Below are 27,770 nucleotides of genomic sequence, written 5' to 3' on the forward strand. Positions count from 1 at the left end.
GTTACTCGGATTTACACTTCTAAGGAATGTGTAATTAAATAACGTTTTAGCTATCATGAGTATGCAGATAATAATTTATTTTGATAGGTCGTCATGCTTTCTCTCAGTAACAGTTTGCAAATTGTTTCGTGAAGTTATTTATGAAAGTAGTATTACTTTATATATGTTCTATTAAAGGAACACGTATTTGAACGAATGCAGACTAAATATGTTTGCAAGCGAAGTTTTATTTTACAAGGAATGCGAAGAACGGCACTAAACGTTTTATGTACAATGTACTGTTAGTTATCATTTTTTGTGCGTTTTTGTTTTGCGCTCTTTTACACAATTCTCATAATCTTAAGCACATATACATGGAATACTAAAATCTATTGGTACAACAAAAGAATGAAATTACTAGTTACGGGGTTAGTAGGTGACGCGATATAGGGTATACGGGGCAAAGGAAACCATATCGGGTGAGAGCGGAGCTCGAACCCGAATATGGTTTCCTGCACCCCGTATATCCCATATCGGGTCGCATACTAGCCCAGTAACGTTTATATCACGCCGTCAACCTGTTAACATGTTCAAATATTTCATTTATTCATCGGAATCGGGATATAGACGCCATTTTGGTACGATATAAATTTGGTGACTCAATACGGAAAATTATTGGGTCTCCTCGTGACCAGTCCTGAACCAATGGCGTTGCGTCATTTATGTTGGAGGTGTGATATAGCATTATATCGAACTTTAAGAGTTGAAATATTAACAACGAAACCGCGAACGAGCGAAGTATCGTTCATAAGTTACTGAAGGTATAAAAAAAATCCAAATTAAGTAATTTTGGCTTTTTGTTATACTCTACGATCGTGATATACACATTTATCATTGCGGTGCAAATCAATTGTATCTTACAGTTAAAAAACATTATATGATTTCCTTTCATCAACTTTTATCATTTTGTGATCTACGAATAAGTAATAAGTAGAGTGTCCCCTATGCAAATGAGGATGATATACATCCAGTTTATGCGTGAAATCCGACACGTCGCCGATCCGAGATTCGCAATTATTTTGTCATTCAATTCATTGTAGTAAATTAAACAAAGATCTACAAACATGAGTTTGTATTAAACCTTATTTATTTTGATTTTTTCCAGAGATATAGTTAAACGAGACATTTTGCTAAATAGGTATGGAGAGGAAATATTATATGAATTGTTTTAATGTCGAAATAAACGCGAATTATTTGGTTTTGACACTTCTACGTAATGTGTAATGAAAAACACGTGTTAGATATAAAGATCATGCAAATATTTTTGTAAGGCCGTCAAAATCATGCTTTTTCTTAGTAATAGGGTGCAAATTATTTGTTTTAGTTATTTAATGTATTATAAAGTAGTATATTTTTTAAATATGTTCCTTTAATGGAGCATTTATTTAAACAAATGCAATCTGAATATATTTGCAAGAAAAGTATTATTTTACTAGGAATCTGAAGAACGTAACATTGCATTGTTTGCACATTTTACTGTCAGGTTATTACTTTTAGTGCATTTTGCTGCTATTGGGCACTTTGACAAAACACAAATACCCACATTCGTTTGCGAAGATACATGGATTACAACAGCATATAAAGAAAAAATAACTATTTTATATCGAAAATCACTAGATAAAATATGTATTACAACTAAACCGGGAACGAAGCATCGTTCATTAGCAACTGAGTATGCGAAAGAAAAATTAAAATCCAATTTAAGGGGTCTTGTCTATTTAATATACTCTAAGATCGTTATATACACATTCATCATAGTGCAAATTGTATCTCTAAGTATTCAACACTTTTAAGCTGCCTTCCTTTTTCATTCCTTTTCGTTTTATTATATAGAACCAGCCATCGTTATCAGTAGGGCATCTGCTATGTAAGTAAGTAAAGTGGATGTAAAAATTATGAGAACTATACATTTGTGTCTGAAGCGGCAGGCATTTATAGTAACCTTTTTGTTACCCACAGTTATAAACACCAAGGTCTTTAAACATGATGACATTATTTTGCTTCCTTACACAAATAGAGGGTGAATATCGTTTTTAAAAATGATAAATTATGCCCTACACATTTTTGTTACATTTTCTATTAAAAACTGCAACAATACATATACTCCACATTAATTGAAATGATCACCGAACGATCGTGGCTCCAGCTATGGCTTCGCAGTATTCTATTATTACCTTTTGTATTTATTTTCATTTTATGATTTAAGAACCAGCCAGTATTATCAGTAGGGTATCTTATATGCATTTAAGGAACGTCGATGTTAAAATATGCGAACTATAAGCTTTTATTTGAAGAGGCGGGCATTAATAGTAAACTTTGTTGTGACCTACATCAAAAAACATAAAGGTCTTAAACAAGATGACATTATTGAACCGTTTGGATCCCTTACACAGTCAAAGGGTAAATACCGTTTTCAAATATGATAAATTATGTTTTCTTTTGAATACTGCAAAAAAATGTATATAACTATATACTCCACGTCAATTGAAATGGTCACCGGACGCTATCGTAGCCCCAAGAATGGCGTCACAGTATTCTAAAACGACTAGTATAAAATTGTATTGCAAACATAAATGTGATACTGATGTCAAATACTAACTGAGCTATGTTGCAAAAGATGATAACTTGAAGGCTAGAATACTTAATAGTTTCCAGATTAGATCGAATTTCAATAATTTGCTATAGCCATAAGTATATGGCCGCACACAGATGTTATCAAGCATGATTTATTCATTTAGTGAGTTGTTTAATAGAGTTATCAACAACATAATGCGTTTGATACTTTTTATGTGACACGCCCAATAGGGCATACTAATTTATATAAACGTTGTTGAGCATCATAGTATGTGGACTTGTGTAAAACAATGCGTTATTTTTGCATTTAATTTAAATTTACGAACGACCTTTTGTCCATAACGCAGGGTTCACCAAAAGGTTTATGTTATTATGGAAATTGAGACATTGTCATTATATCATAATGCATCATTATATCATCTAATATTAACGCATTACAAATTTTTAATATATTGATTAGAGGTCATTCTTTTTTCATGTTTTCACAAAATGAACACAATGCCCTTGACCTTTGTCTTAATGATAAAGAATATTCAGAGTTTAATCCGGGCCATCTAAGTGACTAACAACCATTGGCTAACACATTGTCAACGGAAAATCTGACATAGTAGAGCGTGTATCGGATTAGTGGCAGAAGGCGGACCATTGAACACCCGCGAAAATACAAATTCTTAATGATAAAGCTAGCACCTAATAATTGCCCATCTGCAATTTCATTGCCTGAAAATGTAGGTTCCATTTGAAGACAAGAGAAGTAACAAAGCCCTGTTTAAAAGCACAAGGCTTATTCTTAACATACACTGAACGAAAAACACATACACTGACCGCCCAAACAACACAGACGGACAACACAGAAAAACCAAGCAATAGTCTGCCTTACTTGCAACACGCTGACGTCATCTGTACTGTACTAGTAAACGGTAAAGTTTCCGTTTTAATAAACCTCATGCAACAATATGGCTTGCAACATCTTATATTACAAGAAAGTGGTTGGATTTAATATCATTATTTTAAAATGTTTACACTAATTAATCTAAAGCGTCAGTTATGTTTTACATCATAAATCCATGTTAAAAGTTTACAAAATGCCTCTAGACCGCAAATCTAACATTTATTGCAAATAAAGCATAAATATATACATCTACTTTAATGTTTAATTTTAATTACTTAGAAGCAATACATCGTGTCCGGATGTACCGTTTTGATACATTTCTGCATCTTAACAAGTACGATTTTGATCGTTACACTATCAATTCCAAACTGAACATATGTATTCATTTTTGATGACATTGAATTCAACCTAGTAAACACTCCCGTCACAAAATAAAACTTTATTCAAATAAAGCCTAGCAGCAAATATCATTACAATATTGGCCAGTCGAGCCTCGAATCGATCGGTTTGGTCCCTAGGTTGATCTTGGAAAATTATTAGAGTTTTGTTTTATTAAAAAAATGTAAATATAAGATCAAAATTGGATTATTTGTTATTTTGTGCATCAAAGAGTACAAAACCAAAAGATCAACCTAGGGACCAGATGAGCGAAAATCTAAGGAGATGGATTATGTGATATTTAAGTAGAAAATCTTAGAAAGTTTTCTCGCTCTTCCTTTGATATTGCCATCGGACTAAAACAAAAAGATAAAGGTGCATACATACAGCCAATAACTTCATAGCAAAACATTGACCTTTGGAAAATGAGAGTTTGCACATATTTGTGAGCCAGTGACAATCGAGTTTTTTTCATGTACTGTAGCGCCATATCATTTAGAGCAAATTTGACGGTAATTTTAAACATATATCCTCTGGAGTATTTTGTTGATCTACACTAGACTGTTGTTCCCTCTGCGCCTGCGCGGAATAACGATTGACAGCTAAGAGTTCCTATGTCTTGAGGCAGTTGAACCTTACATCATGAACCTGAATTTAAATAAGATGTGTAATCAACTATTGAATCGTATTGACAACTATTCAGTACACATTGAACATATTTATTTGTCAACATTCAAGTTAAATTTACTTTTTTTTTAGTTTGATTTCTTATATACAGCCAAGGTAACATAATTCAGTAAAAAAAATGATGTTTTTTGCTGATATTCATTCTCATAAGAAAAGAAATCAGAATAGCGTGATTGAAAAGAGCATAACTTCATTATGAAGGACAAATTTAACGATGTCATTCCAGTAGCTTTACTATGCAAACAAACCGAGGTAATTATATGAATCCAAATATCTACAATTTGTTGATTTTTAACGAAAGTTATCCTAAAAGTTCATCTTTCGGTACATTTCCCTTTTTGTACAACCAACAATTGATTTTATTTGACCTCGTGACTTACTACATAGGGGGCGGAGCTAGTGCTAACAAAAATAAGTAAGAGTTCAATTTGGCGTTCTACAGAAAATGGTGCGAGCTTTCTCCGCCTGTGGCATCGCTGAGCTTCCTCATTTTTTGTAGACTGCCAAAAATAAACACAGGCATACTCTGGTATACTTGAAACACTCAGTAAATCACTAAGACATCACCGCCTTCACAGTGCACTTACTATTTATATTTATATCTGAATAAAACCAAATAGAGTAACAAGCCCAGTAGCAGACATTTTAGGAGAAGTACTCATTTTACCATAGTAAACTTCACTGGGAATCAATTTCACAATAAAGATTACACGTTTAAGCACTTCAATTAACAATTAATTGATATAATTATAAATAATTTACGAAGTACTTTTAATAATGCACCGGCATACATCAGATGTTGTTTTCGATGGAAAATGGCCAATGCGTTTTAGAGCATCTCTTATTGCAATATTCCATGGCCCCAGTAAATGATGAGTTTAAGATGGCAAATAATACGATATCGAAGTAAAATTTGCTTTTATGACACAACGCTGATCAAGTGAACTGTTTTAAACGCACAGCGACGTCATAACATTGTAAATATTGTTTCGTAACCACTATCACTTAGGTAAGGCTTACGTTTAGAATTTAACTCTATTTATATATATATATATATACTTATAATATTTCTTCATACAATTTGATTGTTTACAAAGTACATGCTTGTTATATGATACGCCACTCTTCGTGACAAATAGAATTTAAATATTTTGCTTAACGCTTATTTGTCCATCCTCAATGTCAATTTTAACACTATTTAGTACATATTTAATGTGCAAAATACTGATTATTAATAGTGATCATATTATAGCTGTCGTCTCTCACATTCTGTTATCATTGTATATTTGTATAATTGAATTATATTTTGATCATGTAGTGAGGAATACGATTGTGTTCAAATTACTTAATAAATAAATTGAATCTTAAATATTGAATCTTATTGATAAAAAAACTAAATAAACTAAATAAGCTTTATTTTAAGCCATAGTAAACATGTTCATATTAATTCGCACAATCGACATTTTATTTCGCTTTCAAAAACTAGAGGAGATATTGAAGGTTAAGCATACACTCATTGGTTTATATAAATAATCAGCCCAAGGTGTACAGAGCCATTCAGAGCAGTAAGGTGAAAATGAATGTAGTTTGAGGGTTTAAATGCTGCTATCAAAGTATCGCAATGTGACTATTGTAGGGGTATGTTAACCATAACGGATTTATTCAATGGAAAACTGCATTTTTAAAATGTTTACAGCGGATGCACTCAGACATGGATTTTAAGTGATTTGCAAAAAACGTGATTCAATCAATGGAATGGAAGATATATTTTAATACTTTTAGATAACCTGGGATTCATTTATTTTCTTGATTTCAAATAGGAATAAGCAAACATAATATACGATGATGGTCAGTAAGACATGGATATGCGCTTTTTGTGCTGCTTGGTTCTGTTTCGGCCATGCTTTCCTAGCAACGGCTGTGTCAACTCGTGGTCATATTTCCTCAAACTCATTGATTAAAAATAATCCAAAATCTAATAAACTTACAAAAGAAGAGAAGAAATATTTTAAGCGTCGACGGAAACTGGAAGGTAGATGGGGTTTCGACGTCGACGTAAGTGCTCCGACTTTACGCTTTTACTTACACTGTGTTTTAGTGTCTTGCGGAATGTGTTGATACATCAGATTACCAAAAAAATAAGTATACATTATAAACATATAACCGTTCATTGTGTGTGGGGGTGGGGGAAAACACAATAGTTGATTATTGTAAGTGGCTTTCCTTTCATGATAAAGTAATTATTTCGCGTTTTATTAAACCATGGGTCAGGCTTTTATATCACAGTGCAATTTGTGTAATCGATGCCTATATAATGCAAATTTATTTATATATGGTTAGGTAGGTGTAACCAAATACATTAAACCTTATGAACACATGCGTTATAATTTAACAGTTGATATACATGTAAGGTCGGGAGATAATATTTACCTTTATCATGTAATAGCTGCTTGTTCAAAGGGTGAGCATATGTATTTAATGGCACGAAAATAGATACCGTAATAGCTTAATAGCACTCCGATTTTTTTTCTAAATTGTAAGTCTATTGTATAATACTGATGACGCTGGTAAATAAGTGCGCTTGGTGTGTACCCGTGAAAGTTACTAACTCGCTCGTTGATAGCAATATGAAGAAAGGTGAACTTTTTGATTTAGTCATGAAAAAACTTTCTTTGTTGTGCATTTTGTATTTATCTTTTATTTATCTTTGATGTATAACGTATATTCAGTTCAGTTCATTCTCTATGGTAAATTGTCATATCTAAGCCATCGACGCCAAACAGGACAATCTCGTTGAGAACTTTAGGTCTGGAACAATGTCACTCTAAAACAAGATAATATTTTATGCTTTGGTTTCTATGGCTGTCCCTGTGGTTTCCATTGTATTTAATCCAAAAATATGAAACTACAGTTACATTGCATTTTCTTTTCTTTATTTTTTCTGATCAAGATATTCGTACAGAGATAACCTGACATATTTATCACAATCTTGACATTTATTGGTTAAAATGATTTAAATAATTGTAGACACTGTTTTGAAAGTTATCGTTTTCCTTTTGATTACTTCTGTTTGTAAAAGGAGTCGAAAATACTAACCGGAAACGACAATTTTGCGTTTAAACACAGTACAATGCAAATATAAATAATGGTTTCTTTGTTGTGAGCCTTAGTGCATTGATAATTGTTCATCTTCAATTAATACACTTTCGCGCTGAGAGTTTGTTTGACATTCAATGCTTTATTTGTATTTTAGATGACAGTCATAAAGAAGCTCATAATCGGTCACAGTGTAGTTATTTTTTTCTAGTCCTTCAAAATCCTTAAATATATCATATGAAACTAGAATACATCTTTAGACATGGTCGCTGGTGTTGATAATTGGTGTCAATGAACAGTTGGATCTATCGGAGCAACCTGGCCATTTTTCATCGATTACATCCTCAGATGAATATCGGTGCATAAGAAGAAGCAGAACAAATAAAAAAAAAATAAGATTATGTTTTTGTAGTTGTTTTAATGAGTAATTTGTAAGAAAAAAGTTAAAACTGATTCCCAGTGGTGTGTTTTATTGCATAAATGATTACAATTCCAACGAATGAAGTTCTTAGGTTTAACTGCTAGATTGAAATTACTACGCGATCTACTTGCAGCGTAGATGAATGAATTTACGTTGTTTGCTTTCTGGCTTCAAGAAAATTTCTCTTCAAGAAAGTATGTTCGTCCAACAGATTCACTTTCGCTTAACATACTCCCCACGTGTATTCGTAAAAAAATCTTTATTCTATTTCGATGTCTGACACTTAGAGATGATAAAACTGTCTAAAACAGTCTTGCAATTTAGTGTATCTAAATATATGAAATAAAACTGAAATTAAAACGTCAGGCGATGGTTGCAAACAAGTGTTTGGTTGCGTAAATTTCATGTCATTTGAAGAAAACAAGCAAGCTGCATGTGCTGAATACAAGACACCCAATTTGTATGAAGTCTGCATTATCAGTTTTTGTTTTTTTAATTTGATTAATTAATGATCTGGAATAACTTTGTATAAGGTAGGAGCTTTACCGTAATAGAAGTACGGGACCACTTTTTGGCAACTTAAAATGGTTTGATGTGATAAAATAAAATGCAAACCAATGAATGGTGTATTTTAAAGTCAAATATACAAGAAGTCTAAATATTGTATTAAGCCCCCGCAAATCAAAGTTAGGGGCGAAGGTACGAATGACCTTGTCGGTGGTCGATCTTTTGGTTTTCTACGGTTACCCAGCCATAATTCGTGAAAATGTCTACATATATAAATAAATAATGGTTTACATGTTTAACACAATAAAACACAGGTTCCTCACTTCCAATTATCTACGGAGTTATATTCCCTTTTCAACATAGAATTTGCTAAAAATACGGTGTCCGCACTATAACCTCTGACAAGTTTGATGGATTTAAATATGTGTAGGTACATGTTAGACACCATAAAATACAGGTTGTCTTTCGTTACAAACCACTATTTTACAGAGATATGTCCCTTTTGTAACTTAGAATTTGGGAAACAAACGATGTCGGGACAATAACTTTATCTCATGACAGGTAAACTAGATTTCAATGGATCTTGGTACACTGGTTAAGCACTACAAACATGTATGTCAGGTTTTACTTTGATTACATCTACTAATTTCTTACATGACCCTTTTTTCAATTTACAATTTGCAACAACTGCGGAGGTATTAGTCACTCCTGTGACAGCTATAAGTATAAATTTGTGATTCAATTTTTAATTAAGTCGTCTAGATTACACAAAAATTCCATTTAAAAAAAAAAATGCGATCATTTAATCAATCAATCGATCACATTATCAAAGTGAGAAAAGGGTGCAACGATATTTATATACTAACAATGGAAATTTTATGTTCATTCTTAAAGTATAAAAATATTGTTAGTCAAGGTAACGGAATTGTCCAGACTTCTTTCTTACTTTCAGTCAGAAGTATCAATGCAAGTATTAAAGAGAAGAATTGTTTAATTAGCTGGTTTGAAAGATAAAGAAATAACAGTATATCATTGTGTTAGGTATGACATTTATTGATCATTTTTTGCACGCTTATTTTACGCCGGTTCTACATCATTAAACACAATTCTCGCTAAAAAAAGTGGCACCGTTATTTCCAGCGCCTGTAATATTTACGTTAGGCGTACATGCTAAAACCGCTTGCCATCATTTATCAGAAAGTTGACTGTTTGTTTAGAAACATTAAAACATTATTATTAACGACCAAGGTGCTGTTCTGTAAGTCTTTAGGAAATAAAGTTTAACATGAATTAATTGCGAACGTCAGTACAGTCGCTTATTTATATGATAGCAAAGCGCTGCCAAATGTTTGGTCTTTTCAGAATGAGAAATGTTTGTACTTTTATACACATTTAGTTTGCGCAATTTAACAAAACACACGAAATTAATTCCGTTAAAATGGAAAGATGGGTCTTATTAGTATCACAAATAAAAATAAAATATGATTATCTCGTGATAACGAGAATAAATATCAACAACGACACCGCAAGGGAAGTAGCGTTCATTAGTAATGGAGTGCGTTCGAAAGATATTAAAATTCAATTTGCGGAATCTATGTTATAAGATAATCACTACGAGCGTAATAGAACCATAGTCAAATTGTACGTAACAATTCAAAATGATTTCTTTTGATCATTTTTTTATCATTCTGTGATACACGAATATAACTTTACAATAAATGTGTTTTCTATGCATATCAGGAGAAATTGATGCAAAAAAAAGAGACTTGTTGCGATGAACACAAGAGGTACAGTAGGCACAATGATTGGCCAATAGGGACTCGGGCCCGATTACGCATCCCGCGTGTTAATGCCATTTGATAAACTTTCTTGTGGTTGATGAGGATGTTACTTAGAGTTAAAGAAAATTAGTTGTCTAAAATCTTTGGGCTGTGTGCTTTAAGCAAATTAGTAAAAATAAAACAATGATTGTACACTCAAAATATGGAGATTGGCAAGAAATAATCGAACTAATAAGAGTGTATATTTAAATTGGTGAATAATAGAATGTATTTAAAATCTTCGATGGCAAAAATGCGATCATTTTCACTAAGTTGAAGATGTTTACTAAGAATCTTTATGAAATGAATGCCAAGCCAGGGTAATTTAAAACAAGTTACACTTGTATACTTTTTTAACGAAAATAAAAGCATCAGGGTCGTTAAACAGGATGACATTTATTCAAATAGTTTGTTTCTTTACACCGTAAAAGGTTGGAGGTATCATTTTCAAAAATAGATAAATCATGTCATACATACTTTAGGACACCTATTCTATAGAAACTTGCAAAGAATGCACTACATCTATCGAAATGGACACCGAGCCCTGCCGTGGTATCATAATGATCTCGCTATATTCTGCAATGATTATTTTTTTAAATTGTTATACAAAATTAAATGCCATACTTTTAATATGCTAAATTTTAGATTTGTAATATTGCAATTAGATGTCAACTTCATTATGGCCTCACTCCATTCTGCAAAGGATTGTATTAGATTATTCCGCAAATTTATATGAACTATTAGATAAGCTAAATTCGTGATGTGTTATATTGCAATTAGATGTCAACTTTCAGGATACAATGCTTTAATATCTTGAATTGACACGATATAATCATCAGAATATGGCCGCACACAATTCCTATCCTGTGTGATTGAAGCATTCAATGAGCTGTGAGATGAACAAACAACAAGAACATTAGATGTCAATTTTCATGTTAGAATGTTTTGATAGCTTGAATTGCAATGACAGGAGATAACCATTACTTTATGGCCGCATAGGATTCTTATCATGCGTGATTAAAGCATTCAGTGAGCTGTTTTAAAGATGAACCAACAACAAGAATATTTTTATTTTTAAGTACGGAATGTTTATAAACGTTTGCAAATAAACATTTTTGAATAACATTCGTAAACACGGGTAAAATTAAAATATTCCTATATATAAGAATGTGTAAACGTGAAAGCAGTTGAAAAGAATGTCGACTCATAAGTAAATAGTAAGTATTTGACAGGAAAATATAAGCACAGATGGTATGTTTTATTCAAAGTTTACTCTTTTTTTGCGCATTATTACTAAACACAAAAAAATCGATACTAGAGATACACAAATTACGAAAACCTATTGATATCAAAAATAAAAATAAATTATGAGAATGTCGTGATAACGAGAAGAAATATTAACACCAAAACCGCGTGTTGCTAACTGTATGTTATAAATAAATTTAAATCCATTTTAATGAGTTTTGGTTATTTGATATACACTTTCAATGTAGTGTACACAATTATCATAGTAAGATTGTACTTAGCGATTCAAAAACTATTATACGCTTTTCTATGGCCATTCTTTTCTTTCTTTGATACACGAATCCACCCTTATTATATAAGGTGTGTTCTATGCAAGTAAGGAAAAATGACGATACCTATCACGATGTGCACATGGGGGATATCTGACACAGCGATTCGCCAGTCGGGGTCCCGATTATGCATCTCCAATGTTAATGCCTTTTTAAATACCGTCTTGCTCTTCTTATGTTATTAGGAGGGAGAAAACTAATTTGTCTTAATGCCTTGGATGTCTCAAACCAACTTACATTTGTAGTATATTTTACCAGATTTAAAAGCATCAGGGTCTTTTATCAAGATGACATGTATTCAAATAGTTTATATATTTACACAGTAAAAGGTTGGAGGTATCATTTTCAAAAATGATTAATTATTTCATAAACGCTTTATGACACCTCTTCTATAAAAACCCACAAAATAATGTTCCACGTTCATTGAAATGGACACCGAGCCCTGCCGTGGCTTCTTAATGACCTTGCAATATTCTGCAAAGGATTGTACTAAATTAAAACTCAAAATTAAATAAAATACTTTATTTAAAAATGCTGAATTCTAGATATGTAAAGTTGCAATTTGATGCCAACTTTCGGGCTAGAATGCTGAAATAACTTAAATTGCAGTGACACGATACTATCATTAGTATCATTACTATATATATATATATATATATATATATATATATATATATATATATATATATATATATATATATATATATATATAGTCGCACGCAATTCTAATCCTGTGTGATTAAAGCATTCAGTGAGCTGTGCTATATTTGGACGATCAACAAGATAATTGTTATTAAAGTATGGATCAATGCATACGTTTGCAAATAGACATTTTGAGCAGCGTAAGTAAAAACGTGTGAAATTTTTTGGTTTTTTTTTAAACACTTAATTAAATGTTTCTAGCAACATCATGTCAGTTTCACATGATTCCTCAAGGTTTCTCCAATTATTGGAGTTTAGACATTGACATTCAATCTTCAAACAACCGTCAGGGATCATCTAATTTATCATCTTAGTTTAGATTTTCAAGCAGTGAAAAACGTAGTATGTCCTTGACCTTATACATACTGAGTTTTATTTAAAATATGTTGTTTTAAAGAACAGTTTAATAATTATAATAATAATAATAATAATAATAATAATAATAATAATAATAATAATAATAATAATATTGATAATAACAATAATACTTTTTGTCATATCGATAAGGAGTTATACATCAAATTAGGCTCATCACAAAGAAGATGTATGTTGTCGTTTTATAATGATGCACTATAAACTACAGGAGTAAGGCCATCAGCCGAAACCCTATTGTGGTCTTAGCGCTCGTAAACCGGTTTTAACCCAAAGTGGTTTTTTTTCTTAGTTTTCACTGACGTTTACCAATGACGACGTGTTTATAGTTGTGTTAAGCTTGTTCTCTTGTAACTATATGTGTGTCTTGTCTGGCCTTTGTTGTGCCTTAATCCTTGAACTTTGAAACGTGATGTTGGCTTGCGTGCTTGCATTTTGACTGTAGTTACCATTATAGTACAAATAACAAAATCCAACTAAACCGTCCATCAGCAATCAACACACACGTCAATACAAATAGATTATATGCTCATTTGAATATCGTCTCTACCAACAAGTAATGGGGTTACCACATTAGATGTGTTCAGTGGGAAAGTTGGGGGTCAATCAGTTTTTCTTATCCAATCATTTATTATGTTCATTACATGGTTGTTCGTTTAGTTATCCAATAATGAACAGTGCCTAAGTGATTTATTTTATTACAATATCCACGACCAATGAGTATCATATACTTTAATACTAAGTGGCCTTATCCTTGGCAAACTGCGCTCTTGTCTTTGTGCGAAAAATTCTTAGTCATACCAATGCCCCTTTTGCAGGAGGTGCACAATTAATGCACAAACAATAGTTTGTATAGAAAAACTGGACAAACCAAGAATTTGTACATATTAATGGTTAAAAAATAACTATAACAAAATGTATACGACATGGCTATTTGGTTGTTTGCAAGCAACAACAATTGCTTTGTTGTACGGATTGAATGAAGTACAAAAAAGCCGTTTAATTCCATGATATTTCTACGCAATTTCAAATATTACAAAAACTTAATTTTTATCTGATAAAATAGAATTGTTTTAAATTGTTTAGACTAATAAATCTAAGGCAACAGCAATGTTTTACATCATAAATCCGTGTTTAATGTCAGATTCGAAAAGCACTTACACTGCAAATGTGACATTAATGGCAAAAAGGCTGATTTACATCCATTTTAAAATCTTATAAACTGCTATTTAATTTCTTAACAGTGATAACGCATTTCTTTATGTATTGTTATTGTACTTACAATTGCGTTTCTGCATATTTACAAATACGATTGCTTATCGTCACATTATCAATCTTATCAGAGATCGTTCTACCCTAACGTGACCAAATTAAACCTTAATAAAATCAAACGGTAGGGACATGACTTCAACCACATATGAAGGAACTTATATCCAGCAAGTAAAACGATTACTTTATAACAATACTGTGTCTTTCGATAAAGGTTTTGGTGGCCGTATTGAAACATTGTATTTGCGGACACTCGCCTTCACAATGCACTCACCAACAAAAAAGTACTATCTGAATCGGACATGCCCATTAGACGACATTAAACTTGAGTCTAGTTTTATTTGGAGACCTTATAACCAAAGAAAGAAACAATACTTGAGCTTGGCATTTAAAAAACAAATGATCGCAGCAATCAAGCCAAAGGGCTTAGCATTTATAAAATAAATAATCGCAGCTATCAAGCCAACAAAGCTTAGCATTTATACAATGACAAATCGCAGCCATCAAACCAACAAGGCTTAGCATTTTTAAAACAAACAATTACAGCCATCAAAGCCTATCATTTATAAATAAAATAATCGCAGCCAACTTATGGACATCAGTCACACAAAAAGACCCAAAGATAAACCTTTTGAAAGCTCAGACGCACATGGGACTGCTACGAACATCATTTAAACATTGTTTCATCACGAAGGGTGTAGCATATAGTTTAACCCAGAAACTCCAAATAACTGACAGTCTAAGAAAATGTCCTTGAGTTTAGTTATTCTTCTATATCTAATGTTATCTTTTTCATGAACAGTCTATACATAGTTTTCACTTTTGGATGCACAAGTTCCTAGATCATAACTGCAGTACACTTTACGAAGCCCTAATACATTATATTTGTACATTATCTTGTTTGAAAAGATATTGATTTATACAATTATTCTGGATATATTAACTATGAGGCTTTCACGTATGCGAAAGATGAAATACAGATAATTCTAATATCAAAAGGGCAAAGGAAGAAAACTATATTCCAACTCCATATAATGTTAAAGCTAGTGTTGATTATCAAAAGCATATGTCATATGTCCATGCATGTCTGACATATGGCAATGTCTTCAAAAAATGTAGGAGGAAAAGTGCTACAAAGAATGGCAATCAGATGCGTATCTGTGTGAACCTACGAATGTGTGTTACATCGGCCTCAAGATATTATGATTTTGAGATATGTTTGTCCAAAAATGCATAAGGGTGCAAGAAGGATTGAAATGTACATTAAAATTGTCCAAGTTACGCCCCTGTTGATATGCTCATACTATGGGCTTGCAACAAGTAATGTTAAGTACTACTATCTTACAATGGACAAATAACATCGCGTGCGACATTTTGACCTTTACCGTGCCTTTAATTTGTTTTCAATAGACTTTAAAACTGAACTTCCGACTATTAAGTACCTGATAATCACGCCATTAAGAATTTTGCTCCATCGCGTGTCGTAAGTATAGACGATTTTGTGGAGAAAAGAATTTATATATTTCATGGGTCATTTAAGCCAAACGAAATGTCATATCCGAAACCAGCGATACCCATCTCTTACATTGTAAATGTTGCTTTTTAAAAATCGTTAAAGGCTAATATGAAACTCGTTTCAATTCATTTTAAGTATTTTAAGTAAATGTTATTTATGCATGACTGTTTCATACAAAAAGGGGCACGCTATCAATTCAATTGAGGGCCGTATTTTTACACTACAAGGTAATACGAACATCTATATCAGATAAAAAAAGATTGAATGTTATGCTATAGGTCTAACTAGGTTGAAATTTGGTTATTTTTAAGTTATGAATTTAATGCATGCCACTGGGTGATTTGATTTTGCTCATTATTAATTGGTTGCGGTTTTTTTATGTGCATTGACATAATTAATCTTTTCGATATGAAGAATTTATAACTTAAAGTTAATTTAATCCGTAAAGATAATTGTTGTATTTTATTATGCAATTATACAATTGTAAAATATTTAAACACACACATGCACTTAAAACTACTTTTCTAATATTTAATTTGCACTGTTAAAATTTGCATAAATTTAATTCAGTGTTTTTTATGACATTGTTAAATAATTAAAAAGACATCTTTTTGCAATAAATAGAAGTGAAATTATGATATAACGTCATCTAGTCCATAACAATTAAACAATAAGCATAATAAACAACTTAAGGCTGCCACACGTTCCGATAAATTTTAGCACAATGTATTTCGTACGATGCTCTTACATAAAATTATATCTATATTTGCATGAAATATTTACAAACTTAACATAATTTATTGTCAAGTGCAAAATGTTCTAGACTCTAACAAATAGGTTACTAGAGTTCATTGCTCTAAGTCTCTGCCATAGGTGTTACCATATAAGGGTCAATTAAAGTGACGCGTATACAGGCTCTGCCTGGTCATTTGTCGGAGGTTGTTTATTAGGTATTTTTTTCAAGGCATTGGATCAAACTACAATGTGCTATTATGTATTGGCGAAATTTAATCCCTGTATAAGTACTTATATAAGGTTAAATGACGGTCGGCGTTGCTTTGATTTGAGGGGTGAATGCGAAAAGGTCATATCTGTTATTTATGTTCTGTCACTCAGAGCAGTTTGTCTTTCTTCTCTCGAATAAGATATAAACGTTGGTCAGAGCAATAGAGTTTTGCAAATACGAAGAAACCCCGACGTTAGATAGTACCATGTATATCATACCCATTAAATGTCCTTCTAAAATATTGTTTGATCAAAAATAAAAAATGGAAACCGGAATAAAATTCGTAGTACACACTGTGTTTTCTACATTCGTATTACACGGTAGCCTAGCGCATGCGCAAATCACTTAGCAATTCTATGCGAGAGGACCTTATATCGTCGAACTAAAATTGTTATGTAAGTCAATTGAATTGTGAAATTGTATCATTGCTTGCTTCAAGATACAATCAAATTCGACTTTCGGTATCATGCTATACCATCCCCTATGTATTATACCAGCTTTTAGTCATTGAAACTATATCATCTAAACATGAAAAGCAACCAATTATTTTAGTGAAGTATACTAAATATTGATTTAAACTGATTTTATTAAATTTCACATTCATTGACATCTGGACAGACATCGTAGATAATCATTTTGTTTATGATGACACTTCAATGGAAGGATTTGTTATTTTTGCTATTCAATTTAAAAAAAAATCATCAAAATCGAACTACAAACATGGGTGTGCATCCTGATTAGGATTCAAACCCTTTCAATGTAACCAGGTTATAAAGAATTATTTCAAAAGGACAAGCTTATAAATAAACTCTTTCATTAGGACCAGCTGATAAATAAACTCTTTGTACAACCCACAATTTAAAGACACTCGTTATGTTGATTTAGTCCGGGTAAAGAGTGTTCGCTACATTGAAAATGCACTTCATCTGATAAAAGTATCAGAGGGTATATCTGTATTAATTGAAAACTTAATCAGATTTCATACACACGAAGGCGTAGCTGTCGTGTCAATGACATGTTATTACTCTATAATACAACATAATCTCCTTCTGCGAATGCTTACAAGACTTGATTTGACAGACCGCTCAAATTTATTAATATGATTTTTTATTCTGTAAAGCAAAATGATTCAGACATGGCAATGAATGTCTATACTTATTAATACCAACGTTAGCTTATCATGTAAATATCAAATTAATCATGACTCATACAATTGGACAACATTGTATGTATAATGTTAAGTATTTCTATTCTTGATGCTGGCTCCGATAAGGGTTCTCATGCTGTTCTATGAAGTTAAAAATATGTACTGGAAAAATAGTCTAAGGGATTCACAAGAATACATCCAAATGTAAAAACTTCATTCTCAGTTTTATTGAGAGTGTTCACTGACAACGATGGTAAGTGCAACACTTATGGTGTTCCCTATGGCGGGAAATCAATTGATACTGAACGTTTAATGTCATCTCCTCGCAGTGATGGTTAAAATTGTTAATTTCAATGCGGTTGAATGTATCTTGTGTGTCCTCGCGAATAGCGTGTGTTGTTTCTCGCGAGTGAACATTGCTTCTCAGGTCCATATATTAGAACTAGGCCGGTTTTTGTTCATTCAACAGTTCTGAAGAATCTCTTGGCCAGAAACCTTTACTGCAGCTTGCGCCCAAATGCCGTGTGACAGCTGTCAAGGTTTTCCCAAAAGCTGTTTTGGTCCAATCGAAATCCAAATACCAATATGCATACAAGTCTTTATTTTGTTTACCAACAGAGATACTTAGTCCCAGGTGGTCGGCATTCGGACTCTATTCCCAGAGGAAATTAATGATCTTTGACAAACTGCCATTATGTATTTGAAGCCACGCGGGAACGAAAATTAATCAACCAAACGCGATACCTTTAACCCTTATCGGGGATCTTTTCAATTAGTAAAAATCAACAATATTAATGGAAGTGTGAAATTTCATGTAAACATCGCTTACTATACTCTATCAGCGCTAACAAGGTCCTAAGTGATCATTCACGGCAAAACAGACCCCTTGAAGAACCCTAATTTAACAAGAACAAACAATAATCGAATGCTCTACGCACAAAGCATTTACAATTGAAAAGAAGAAAAATAGACACAAAAAGACTTCTGTTGCAAAATAAAATACATTTTTCAAACCGTAACTCCAAGTATGTAGAATCTCAAAACAAACAATGTTAACCCCACGGACTCATATTACCCTAATTATACAGGTCATGCCCTGTGGGCGTACATTTTGAGGTAATATATCATTCACGGTCAGGAAAAATAAAGCGTAAATTATAGGGATTCTTTCATAATTTATGCGCTCTTTTGACTCCTTATAGACATATATAACCATCGATAAGAATATTTGGTAACATAGTCTAGCTGAAAACGTAGAAGAAAAAGCATGTTTTTACACCACATTTCATTAATGCTGAAACCCAGAATCCTTAAATTGAAGAAGCTGAACATTTCTGAAAATGTTTAGATGTATTCTTCACAGATTTTTTTACACATGTTCGAAATTGTATGTCATAAGAAAACGAACGTGCAACATTGACCACAATTATTTAGTAAGATATTGGACTGAGTACTATAAATATGCTCAAACTGATATTATTATTATCAATTTCGGATATTATAAGTTTGCCAATATGTACTGGTCGTTTTGAATAACTTATCCTTTGTTAATAAAGAAAACTCACAGTAATTCATGGTAAAATTTCATTTTCAATCGTTTTTCACAGGAATCATCGATTTTACGAAAGCTTTTGGTTCAGTGAACGTGTTATGTCTTCATTAAATTGTATGATTAAAAGAGAAAGAAGTTTCTACTCTCAGTGAAAATTTAGAAAAAGAGATTTTCATAAATATGACTTGCTGTAGATTACTTCGGGGTCAGATATCGTTTGAATTCCGCTTGAAATTGTACCAGAGGGCATTGGCAGTGTTGAGCCTACCATTGCTGTCAATAAACATTTAGACTAGTACAAAGTACAACATACATGTTCTTTTTATATATTTAGAACAATGTGTTCATGCAATGGTCTTACATGTACACATCTTGAATATTTATATAGCATATAGGAAGTGCTTATTGTACATTCTGTATGCAATTTGTGCTGCCGAATGACCTCTTTTACAGAATGCATTCATTATAATTTCCGATGGGTTACGAACAACTTATTTGTTTATATTTGCAGGCTTTTCTGGAGCAATACGGGTATTTAAAGACACTTCCAAATGAAATCGCACCCACGGAAATACAAGTGCACTCAAAAGTGGACAGAAAACATGCAATAAGGTAAGAATTGAATACAAAACATTAAAAAGGCATATAATTCGAGTGGTAAATTCTAGACTGAATCACTAGTGTGTTTTACATACTGAAGAACCAGGGAATTTAGAGTTTTTATTTACATTTATCATTCGATATTTTTCAAAGGAATTTGGAGGAAGTTGATATTTTTGGAACTCGCAAGTGGCACTTTACAATATTTTTACATAGGTTTTGGAATTCAGATTTTTTATAATGTTGATTTTGATCTTTAGGGCTTCTTCCAAACAGTATATTAAAAGTTAAGTAGGTTTTAAGAAAGCTTGATTTTTCTTTTACCATTCAAAAAGGAGGCCGGGTTCGCCATTAAAAGAGACTTATAATTAAATTTTAAATTAAATTTGCATTTAACACAAAAATGTTTTGCCTTGTTCAAGTTTGATAGAAAAAAGAAACATTGATTTTACAGTATAACCTAAAGATGAATTCAGCATATGCCATACATAATAGAGTCTTATATTGCATCATTGAATTGCTTCAAAATATAGGGCTGGGTTTAAACCTTCAAATAACTCAATAATCACGATGTGTTTTGAGCAGTCATTGCACACCGCCTTTAAACTTTGGTTAAGGGTATTGACCGATGCCACCTTAGTGCACGAAAGCAATAAACGCATGTATAATTAGTAGCAGTTATTGGGTTCTTACACTTAGGAGACTTAAACATATCTTATTCCAATCGATGCTAAGCAAACAGCCATATACAGTGTGTATATACCACGTGATAAATTACGTAATATATGCTACGTCGGAAGGCAATATTTTGATTTGAAAAATGACTTTAAACAAAGATAACTTTACTATTTCTTCACCATTTTAAATGAAATATAGCGCAGTCTATGCCGCTTACCCTGCCTTCGATATTTTACCAGGGTTTGATTGCGAGTTTAGTTTCTTTAAACACTTCGATAAACCTTTTGACAATACGCCCGTCTGACGGAGCTCTGTCAAAACATTATTCTGGAAACAGATCTGTCGAAGTGTTTGATGAAACTAATCACCTAATCAAATTTCGGAAATAAAACAAATGCGGGGCGCTTTAAGCGGCATAGACTGCCCTTTCTTTCGTTTAAAATGGTGTTTTTAAAGAAAAGTTATATTTGATTTAAGTCATCATTTCAAGCAAAATTTTACCTTCCGACGTAGCATATATGACGTAATTTATCACGTGGTATACACACACTGATATAGGTCAAAACAACGTAAGCGACAAACGGTCATACAGCTAAAAACCACTCGACCGCATCATTTAATTTCTGTGACGTAGATTAGTGACAGAAAACATTACGAGGCGTAATTATGATGTTTAATTTATTCATATAAATCGGTACAACAAGTGTTATATAATTGCCTCTTGCACTGTGAGTTTGACAGAAGGCTTTACCTTGCTCTAATTTTGGCACATTCCTACAATCCATAAGCCGCACGCCATGTAATTAATGGTTGCCATATTTCTTATTTCGTGTTATGTAATTATATGTTATTATGTTTTACAAGACTAAGGTTATCAATTATGTGAAAAATAATGTTAATAATAATGATTAATGTTTCGTGGGTTGATGAAACGGTGACTGAAAACACATTAGGACATGGTAAAATGCACTTGTCAGATTTTTATCGACCAAAACTTATCATTTACTAGTTAATTATCGTTAGGTTAAACGATACTAAATTTATGGCGGTATTACAGTTGAAAATAAGGTCTTTATTTTGAGGATTTATGATATTGTTATCAAAACATCTTAATCGAGTAATTCTATAGAGATGCTTCAGATTACGAATGCCATTCGTAAATGGAAAACATTTCGATGCCATCAGATGTTGCGCAATATAACACTGTCAGCGAAATATTAGAACATCTTTAAAGGGACTTGCTCATTTTTTTGGACCAACTCTTAGTTTTTTCCGGTAATGCATCTGAAAACACTTTTTATAACTTTATTTTACTCTATGAAATCGAAAGTGCAGAAAAATACAATGAAAGTATAAACATACATTTTTGTTTACAAAATAAAGGCCGAATCCTTGACCGCTAGGCCACAAAGCTATATACAACGAAACCGGATATTTTGACCTTATATCAATACGTTGATAACGTCACGTGATAATGTCAATATACCAGTCACGCAACAAAATGTCGCTAAAACTCCTTAGTAACGCTTATAATGCGTAATTGTGGTCTTCAAAGACGATATTTGAGCAAATACCAACATTTGCTTTAGGGTTCCAGCTGTCAGTATCTAAGTTTCAATACTCCTGACGATCTGCCACACTTTATTTCGTAATAAAAAAGAGGTGCATTTTACAAACCATGAGCGAGTCCCTTTAAACATATGAAACTCAAAAGTGCCGAAATATCAGCCTTTTAGTTTACGGGTGTCTTTACCCCCACATTTTTTTTCGTCGGTTTTTTTGTTAACGGTGAACGGACAACAACGCATGACGAAGTTAACAAATCTCAGTAATGTTTGGTACACATTTTTAACACCATAAAGTAAGTTTGACTTTTGATAACTATCCTCAACGTTTGGCGGAGTTACGAGCCCTTTTTAAAGAAATAGTTAACCATTATTGTGTCCAGGCGGCGTGTGGGGTAATCGCAATTCCTGTGACAGCTCAGGGGTTTTAAGCTTTACGCTTGAATCTTCTCGATTATCTCGACGGATGACGCGCATTTAAGTTGGTAAATTTATTCTCATAAACTGAACAATTGCTGGCATTACGTAAAATTTCTTTTCGAATGGATCAATTAAACAAATTCTTTGTTAGAGGCTACCCAACATACTGGTCCGTGTGTGGTTAAATCAAATACAATTTGCATAAATAAAAACTGCTTTTATTCAAAGATAATATTAGTGTAACTACATTGTCGCTACTTGGTTATTACTTATATTGCTTAATAAATTGACAGGAAAATTGGCGTCAGTTGTAATTTCTCTATGCTTACTGTGCAGTTTTCTTTGTGCTGCGATTACAGAACAGGTGTTCGAACTGCCAATATATATAATTGAACATGCCTAAGGTGAACCAAAATGGAATTTAAAGGTACTTTATCTTAGAGAAAAAAAAGAGTTTAATCTCAAAACTTAAGTTTTTAAAGATAACTGTCCTGACATTGGGATTTGATATTTAAAGTTTTTATTGAATGCATTACGAATTAAACGGTTTTTTTTCATAGGAGGAACGGAGACTTGTATTTTATCGTTGAAAGTACTTGAACGTGGTTGAATGGAACTTATGTGCATAAAGCAAGCTTAAAAACTTTTGGCCATATTGTTGAAAAGTAATTTGTACAATTTTCCTGATTTATTTTATTCCGAAGCATATCTCTGATACTACTGGAATTGAATGTGTGCATCGCAAAATAATCTGTAACTCATTAGAACTTTGTTTTAGAAATTATATCTTCTTACTAATTCGTCTATCAACTAAATTTGCCGTGTGTATTACTAACAATTAGTTATAGGAATAAGTTGAAATATGAGCAATTTGGAGACGCCAGTAAGAAAGCATAATTACGATACCTCTTGATCACATTGGACATATCTAAGGTGTAATCAAATCTTCCCTAAAAGATTCATGCACTATATCTTGGTCATATACGATAAATGTCCTGATTATCTGTTTTCACTTCTCGCCATTTCTGTCTTCACCATCGTTTTAAAAGAATGAAGAACTAAATTGTGCTGACGTTGACAGCTAATTTGGTTACAAAGACATAGAAATTAAATAGAAAGTATATGAGGCTTATATATTTCAAGTAACTGACATACTTACCAAAACAGTGGGTATTTAGTCAACCATACATACAAAATCTGTTTAATATAATACATTCGACATTTTTCTTCTCTATAAACACACTTTATATAAACAAACTTTATCATATGAAGACATAAATTTGAAATCGATAATGAAGACATAAATTTGAAATCGATAAAATGCTGGCAATGTTTTTTTTTCCAATCCCTTATGGTTAATTCGGCCCCATTTCCCCTCCTGACAAAGTAAATGTTTCCTCTGTTCAGTTAAAAAATTTCCTTTACAGAAAGGAGGAGCGCTGACCTCTAATTATTTAGCAATTGTAGCAATATAGTGCCATTCATGACAGTGTCAATTGTAGATTTGTTTAATAAAAGTTTTGGAAACAAGTTTTAACAGTATAATTGAATCATGTTAGTATTCTTCCACTTTTCGACAAAACGACGCTATTTCCCCCTATCAAAGGGCACCGCCGCCATTTCCATAAATGTGGAAAACACACTTGCTGGTTTACGGCTTGTAATGGTGAATTAAAATGCAACATAATCTTTAACACTTTCAAGTAGACCAACAAAGACCAGAGTAGTAACTATATACTTTTCACTCGTAGTTTAATCGTTAGTAGGTGGAATTATGTATTTTTCAGATTATACAAGTATTATTTTGACACTTAAGCCATTGGCAACCCCATAATAAAGGATACGACAGAGAAGCGAAATGGAATGATATATAAATTAATGACATGGCTGTTCATTTGATGTTCAATTTTAAAATTCTCAACTTTGTTCGTGTTTGGCATTGAAGTAATCAGCACTTACCTCATCTTATCTCACCTCACCTCACCCCACCTCATCTCACCTCATCTCACCTCATCTCATCTCACCTCACCTCACCTCACCTCATCTCATCTCATCTCATCTCATCTCAACTCATCTCAACTCACCTCATCTCACCTCATCTCATCTCATATCATCTCACCTCATCTCACCTCACCTTACCACACACTCAACCAACGTCATAAACGAGAACCTGCATGGAAGGTTAATTAATCAATCCTTGTATCTAGTATATTTCTGTATTTTCAGATTATACCAAGAATATTTTGGCATCAAAGCTACTGGACGCCTCAACAAAAAGACGGTCAAGGTCATGAGAGAGCCGCGCTGCGCTATTCCTGACCAAAGAACGGACGATCCCTACTCTCCCATACGACAATTCCGGTTTTACAAATATTGTAAGTGTGAACTTTCGCTTTTGGAATTATTTTGTTGAGAGCATTAATTGCATTTTATAAAAGAATATCCATAAGCGTTATTCGAAGATAGTATATGCTCATGGTATGTTTTTCTTTGTGTTATATACATGTTTTATAATAGTGTCTTATTTATGAAGAAATAAAAGGTTTGTCAAATTTGGCAAAAAGAAAAACCATTGAACTGTATTACAAGTGCAATTGAATGGTGTTGAATGAAGGCAGATAGTTTGTTTTAAAACGTTTAGTATATGATCATTTGAAATAGTTAGACGGACCAAAGGTGGGTTGATTGTGCATAATAAATATTTTGGGCTTTTGTTTTCGTTTTCTAAAGAGATAACTGTTTAGCCATATCAGTTTTGTCTTATACAGAGTTTCGTAATAGTAAATGTCTTATTTACAAGAATATAAATGAATAACTAAAAAGTAAGAAATAGTTTACCTTACCGGTATTTTTTCAACGAAGCTAAAATAGCTCTTATTTATTGTACCTTGCCTGTAAGTATAAGTTTTTTCATGAAAATATTATGTAAAAATCGGCTAAATATGTTTTGTGTTTATTATAATAAAATTTGGCTTACATTTAAATTATTTATTGGGTAATCGTTTACAATGAAGCTTCAGACACACCCAGTGTTAAAACAAACTTAATGTGAAACGGTGTAAACTGGTAAAGCAGACAGTTGCAGACCTAACATTACGTCCTTGTAACTACATCAAACTCTAAGTGCTCTTGTGCAAACACTTGCAATAATTTAAAAACACCATTCCAAGGTGGTATCCTCTCCAAGTAATTCATTTTGAAGTGCATTCCGAGTCCTATACTCATTGGAGATTATTTTTTCTGAGAAACTGAATACCTAAACATTAGCAATAGCAGGATTTTTATTTTTTTAAAAGCTGTGCATAAAACTGATGAATAATCAGGAATAGTTCGTTATGAATCACCGTACCCTCGTCATTTATTGATACCAGTATTTTAATTACCGTAGTTTCGTTATATCCGCTGTGAAACGGTGTGTTTCTCGAGTGTCTATAAAGTAAAAGAAAGTCATTCTGGGTTTGTCCCAGCAGTTTCTATTAATACATAATTGCAAGCTTTTACTACCAAAAAAAATGAATTTGACGTGAGACATCGATTGGTCAGGCACGAACTTAATTGAAACCTGGTTTTTAAAACGAAGGTCTTTGAATATGATTCAATGTACAAAACCAATCTATGTACGTTGAGAACTTGAAGCTAAGTTATCAGTAATAGTTATTGTTGTTGTTTTTTTACTTCAGTTTGCTTTTATCAAATGCTATTGGCTCTTACGAGGCTTACACATTTTATTTTGCTTTAACCGAAAATCGTTGTTGTTTGTTTCGACAAATTATAAATTAGAGGTTGAGATCTCGTAAACCAGTTTACCATACAGGCGCCCAAAACGCACGAGCGCGCACACCCACTCACGCACACTCGCGTAAGAGTGGCTGTTGTTTTGTGGCGTTGTTGGATTGGTATATGTCGGACTTTGATCCGTCGGACTTTGATCCGTTGGCCTTTGATCCGTGTGCCTATAAACAAGTTAATGTTTTGATTTCTGGACTTGTCCCGGTAGATATCATTGTAATTTGGTGAAATGATTATAAGAATCGTCCATGGCCGCCCGTGAAAGATAGGTTTATTCCGACCCGAGCGTAGGGTGTTTTGCGAAAACGAGGTTTACCGAGGGTCGGGATGAACCTTTCTTACACGAGCGGCTATGGTAGATGGCTAGATGCTTTTTCCCACCTCAGTTAAACAAAATTAAGTAAAAATGTATTTTTTACTGGAACTCTTTTGTGCTGAGTGAAAATAAATGCGTATGGATATATTTATATATCGATATATATATCGTGGTTGTCATGGATATGCGCACAGTGATACAGATTATGTTAATAGTCAAATCGGTCTTTAAATAGTTCTAACGAGAGTGAAGCATTATTTCTTGAAAGGTGCGTGAAAACTGTTTTATGAGGACAGTTGAAGCGAGAAATAATTAATTAGCGTTCTATATATTGCCACAAGACGGTTTACATGATGCTTCTGACGACAGTCTTCAACAAGGGAGGTAATTACAATGTGGCGACCATTTAAAAGGAGTTCCATACGGGCATTTTATCTTCGCCAGTGGGCAAGATAATAATTTCTAGAATAGTTTAATTAATGGATCTACTTAAATGAGGTTGGAGAAAATGATCGGTGAACTGAATTGGATTGAAGTTCCAATGACAACAATGAAAACTGCTAGGACAAGCCAAGTAGCATTAAATCTAACCAAGAACATGTTTAAAGGAAAAAGGATCATCAAACCAGCGGCATAACGTTACAAGACAACATACATTGAACAACTATCAAACTATCGCCACTGATAATTTTTTAGGTAAACTGCCTTGTAACGGTTTGTGAAAACTAAACAAAAAACACAGGGATATGAATCGGTTTTTGTTTCAAGAGCGAGAAACCAGTACAGAAAAGGAAATAAGTGTTACTATACATTTGAACAGTCAGTGAATATGCCACAAAAATGATTCAGC

The 27,770-nt window shown here is 32.8% G+C and overlaps 1 protein-coding gene across 5 annotated transcripts in view; it reads left to right on the forward strand.

The window, feature by feature from the left end:
• LOC128211857 (interstitial collagenase-like) overlaps window positions 1-27,770 on the forward strand; it is a 103,120-nt gene that overhangs the window by 51,711 nt on the left and 23,639 nt on the right. For 4 of the 5 annotated variants that reach the window (XM_052916957.1, XM_052916955.1, XM_052916960.1 and 1 more), the window contains exons 2-3: window positions 20,064-20,164; window positions 25,042-25,190. In XM_052916957.1, coding sequence (XP_052772917.1) covers window positions 20,064-20,164; window positions 25,042-25,190 — 250 coding nt within the window. Of the gene's footprint in view, window positions 1-6,201; window positions 6,626-20,063; window positions 20,165-25,041; window positions 25,191-27,770 lie in introns of those variants that run through there. The other variant, XM_052916959.1, reaches the window with a different exon arrangement.

This window comes from Mya arenaria, chromosome 12 (genome assembly GCF_026914265.1).
Source record: "Mya arenaria isolate MELC-2E11 chromosome 12, ASM2691426v1".
NCBI lineage: Eukaryota > Metazoa > Mollusca > Bivalvia > Myida > Myidae > Mya > Mya arenaria.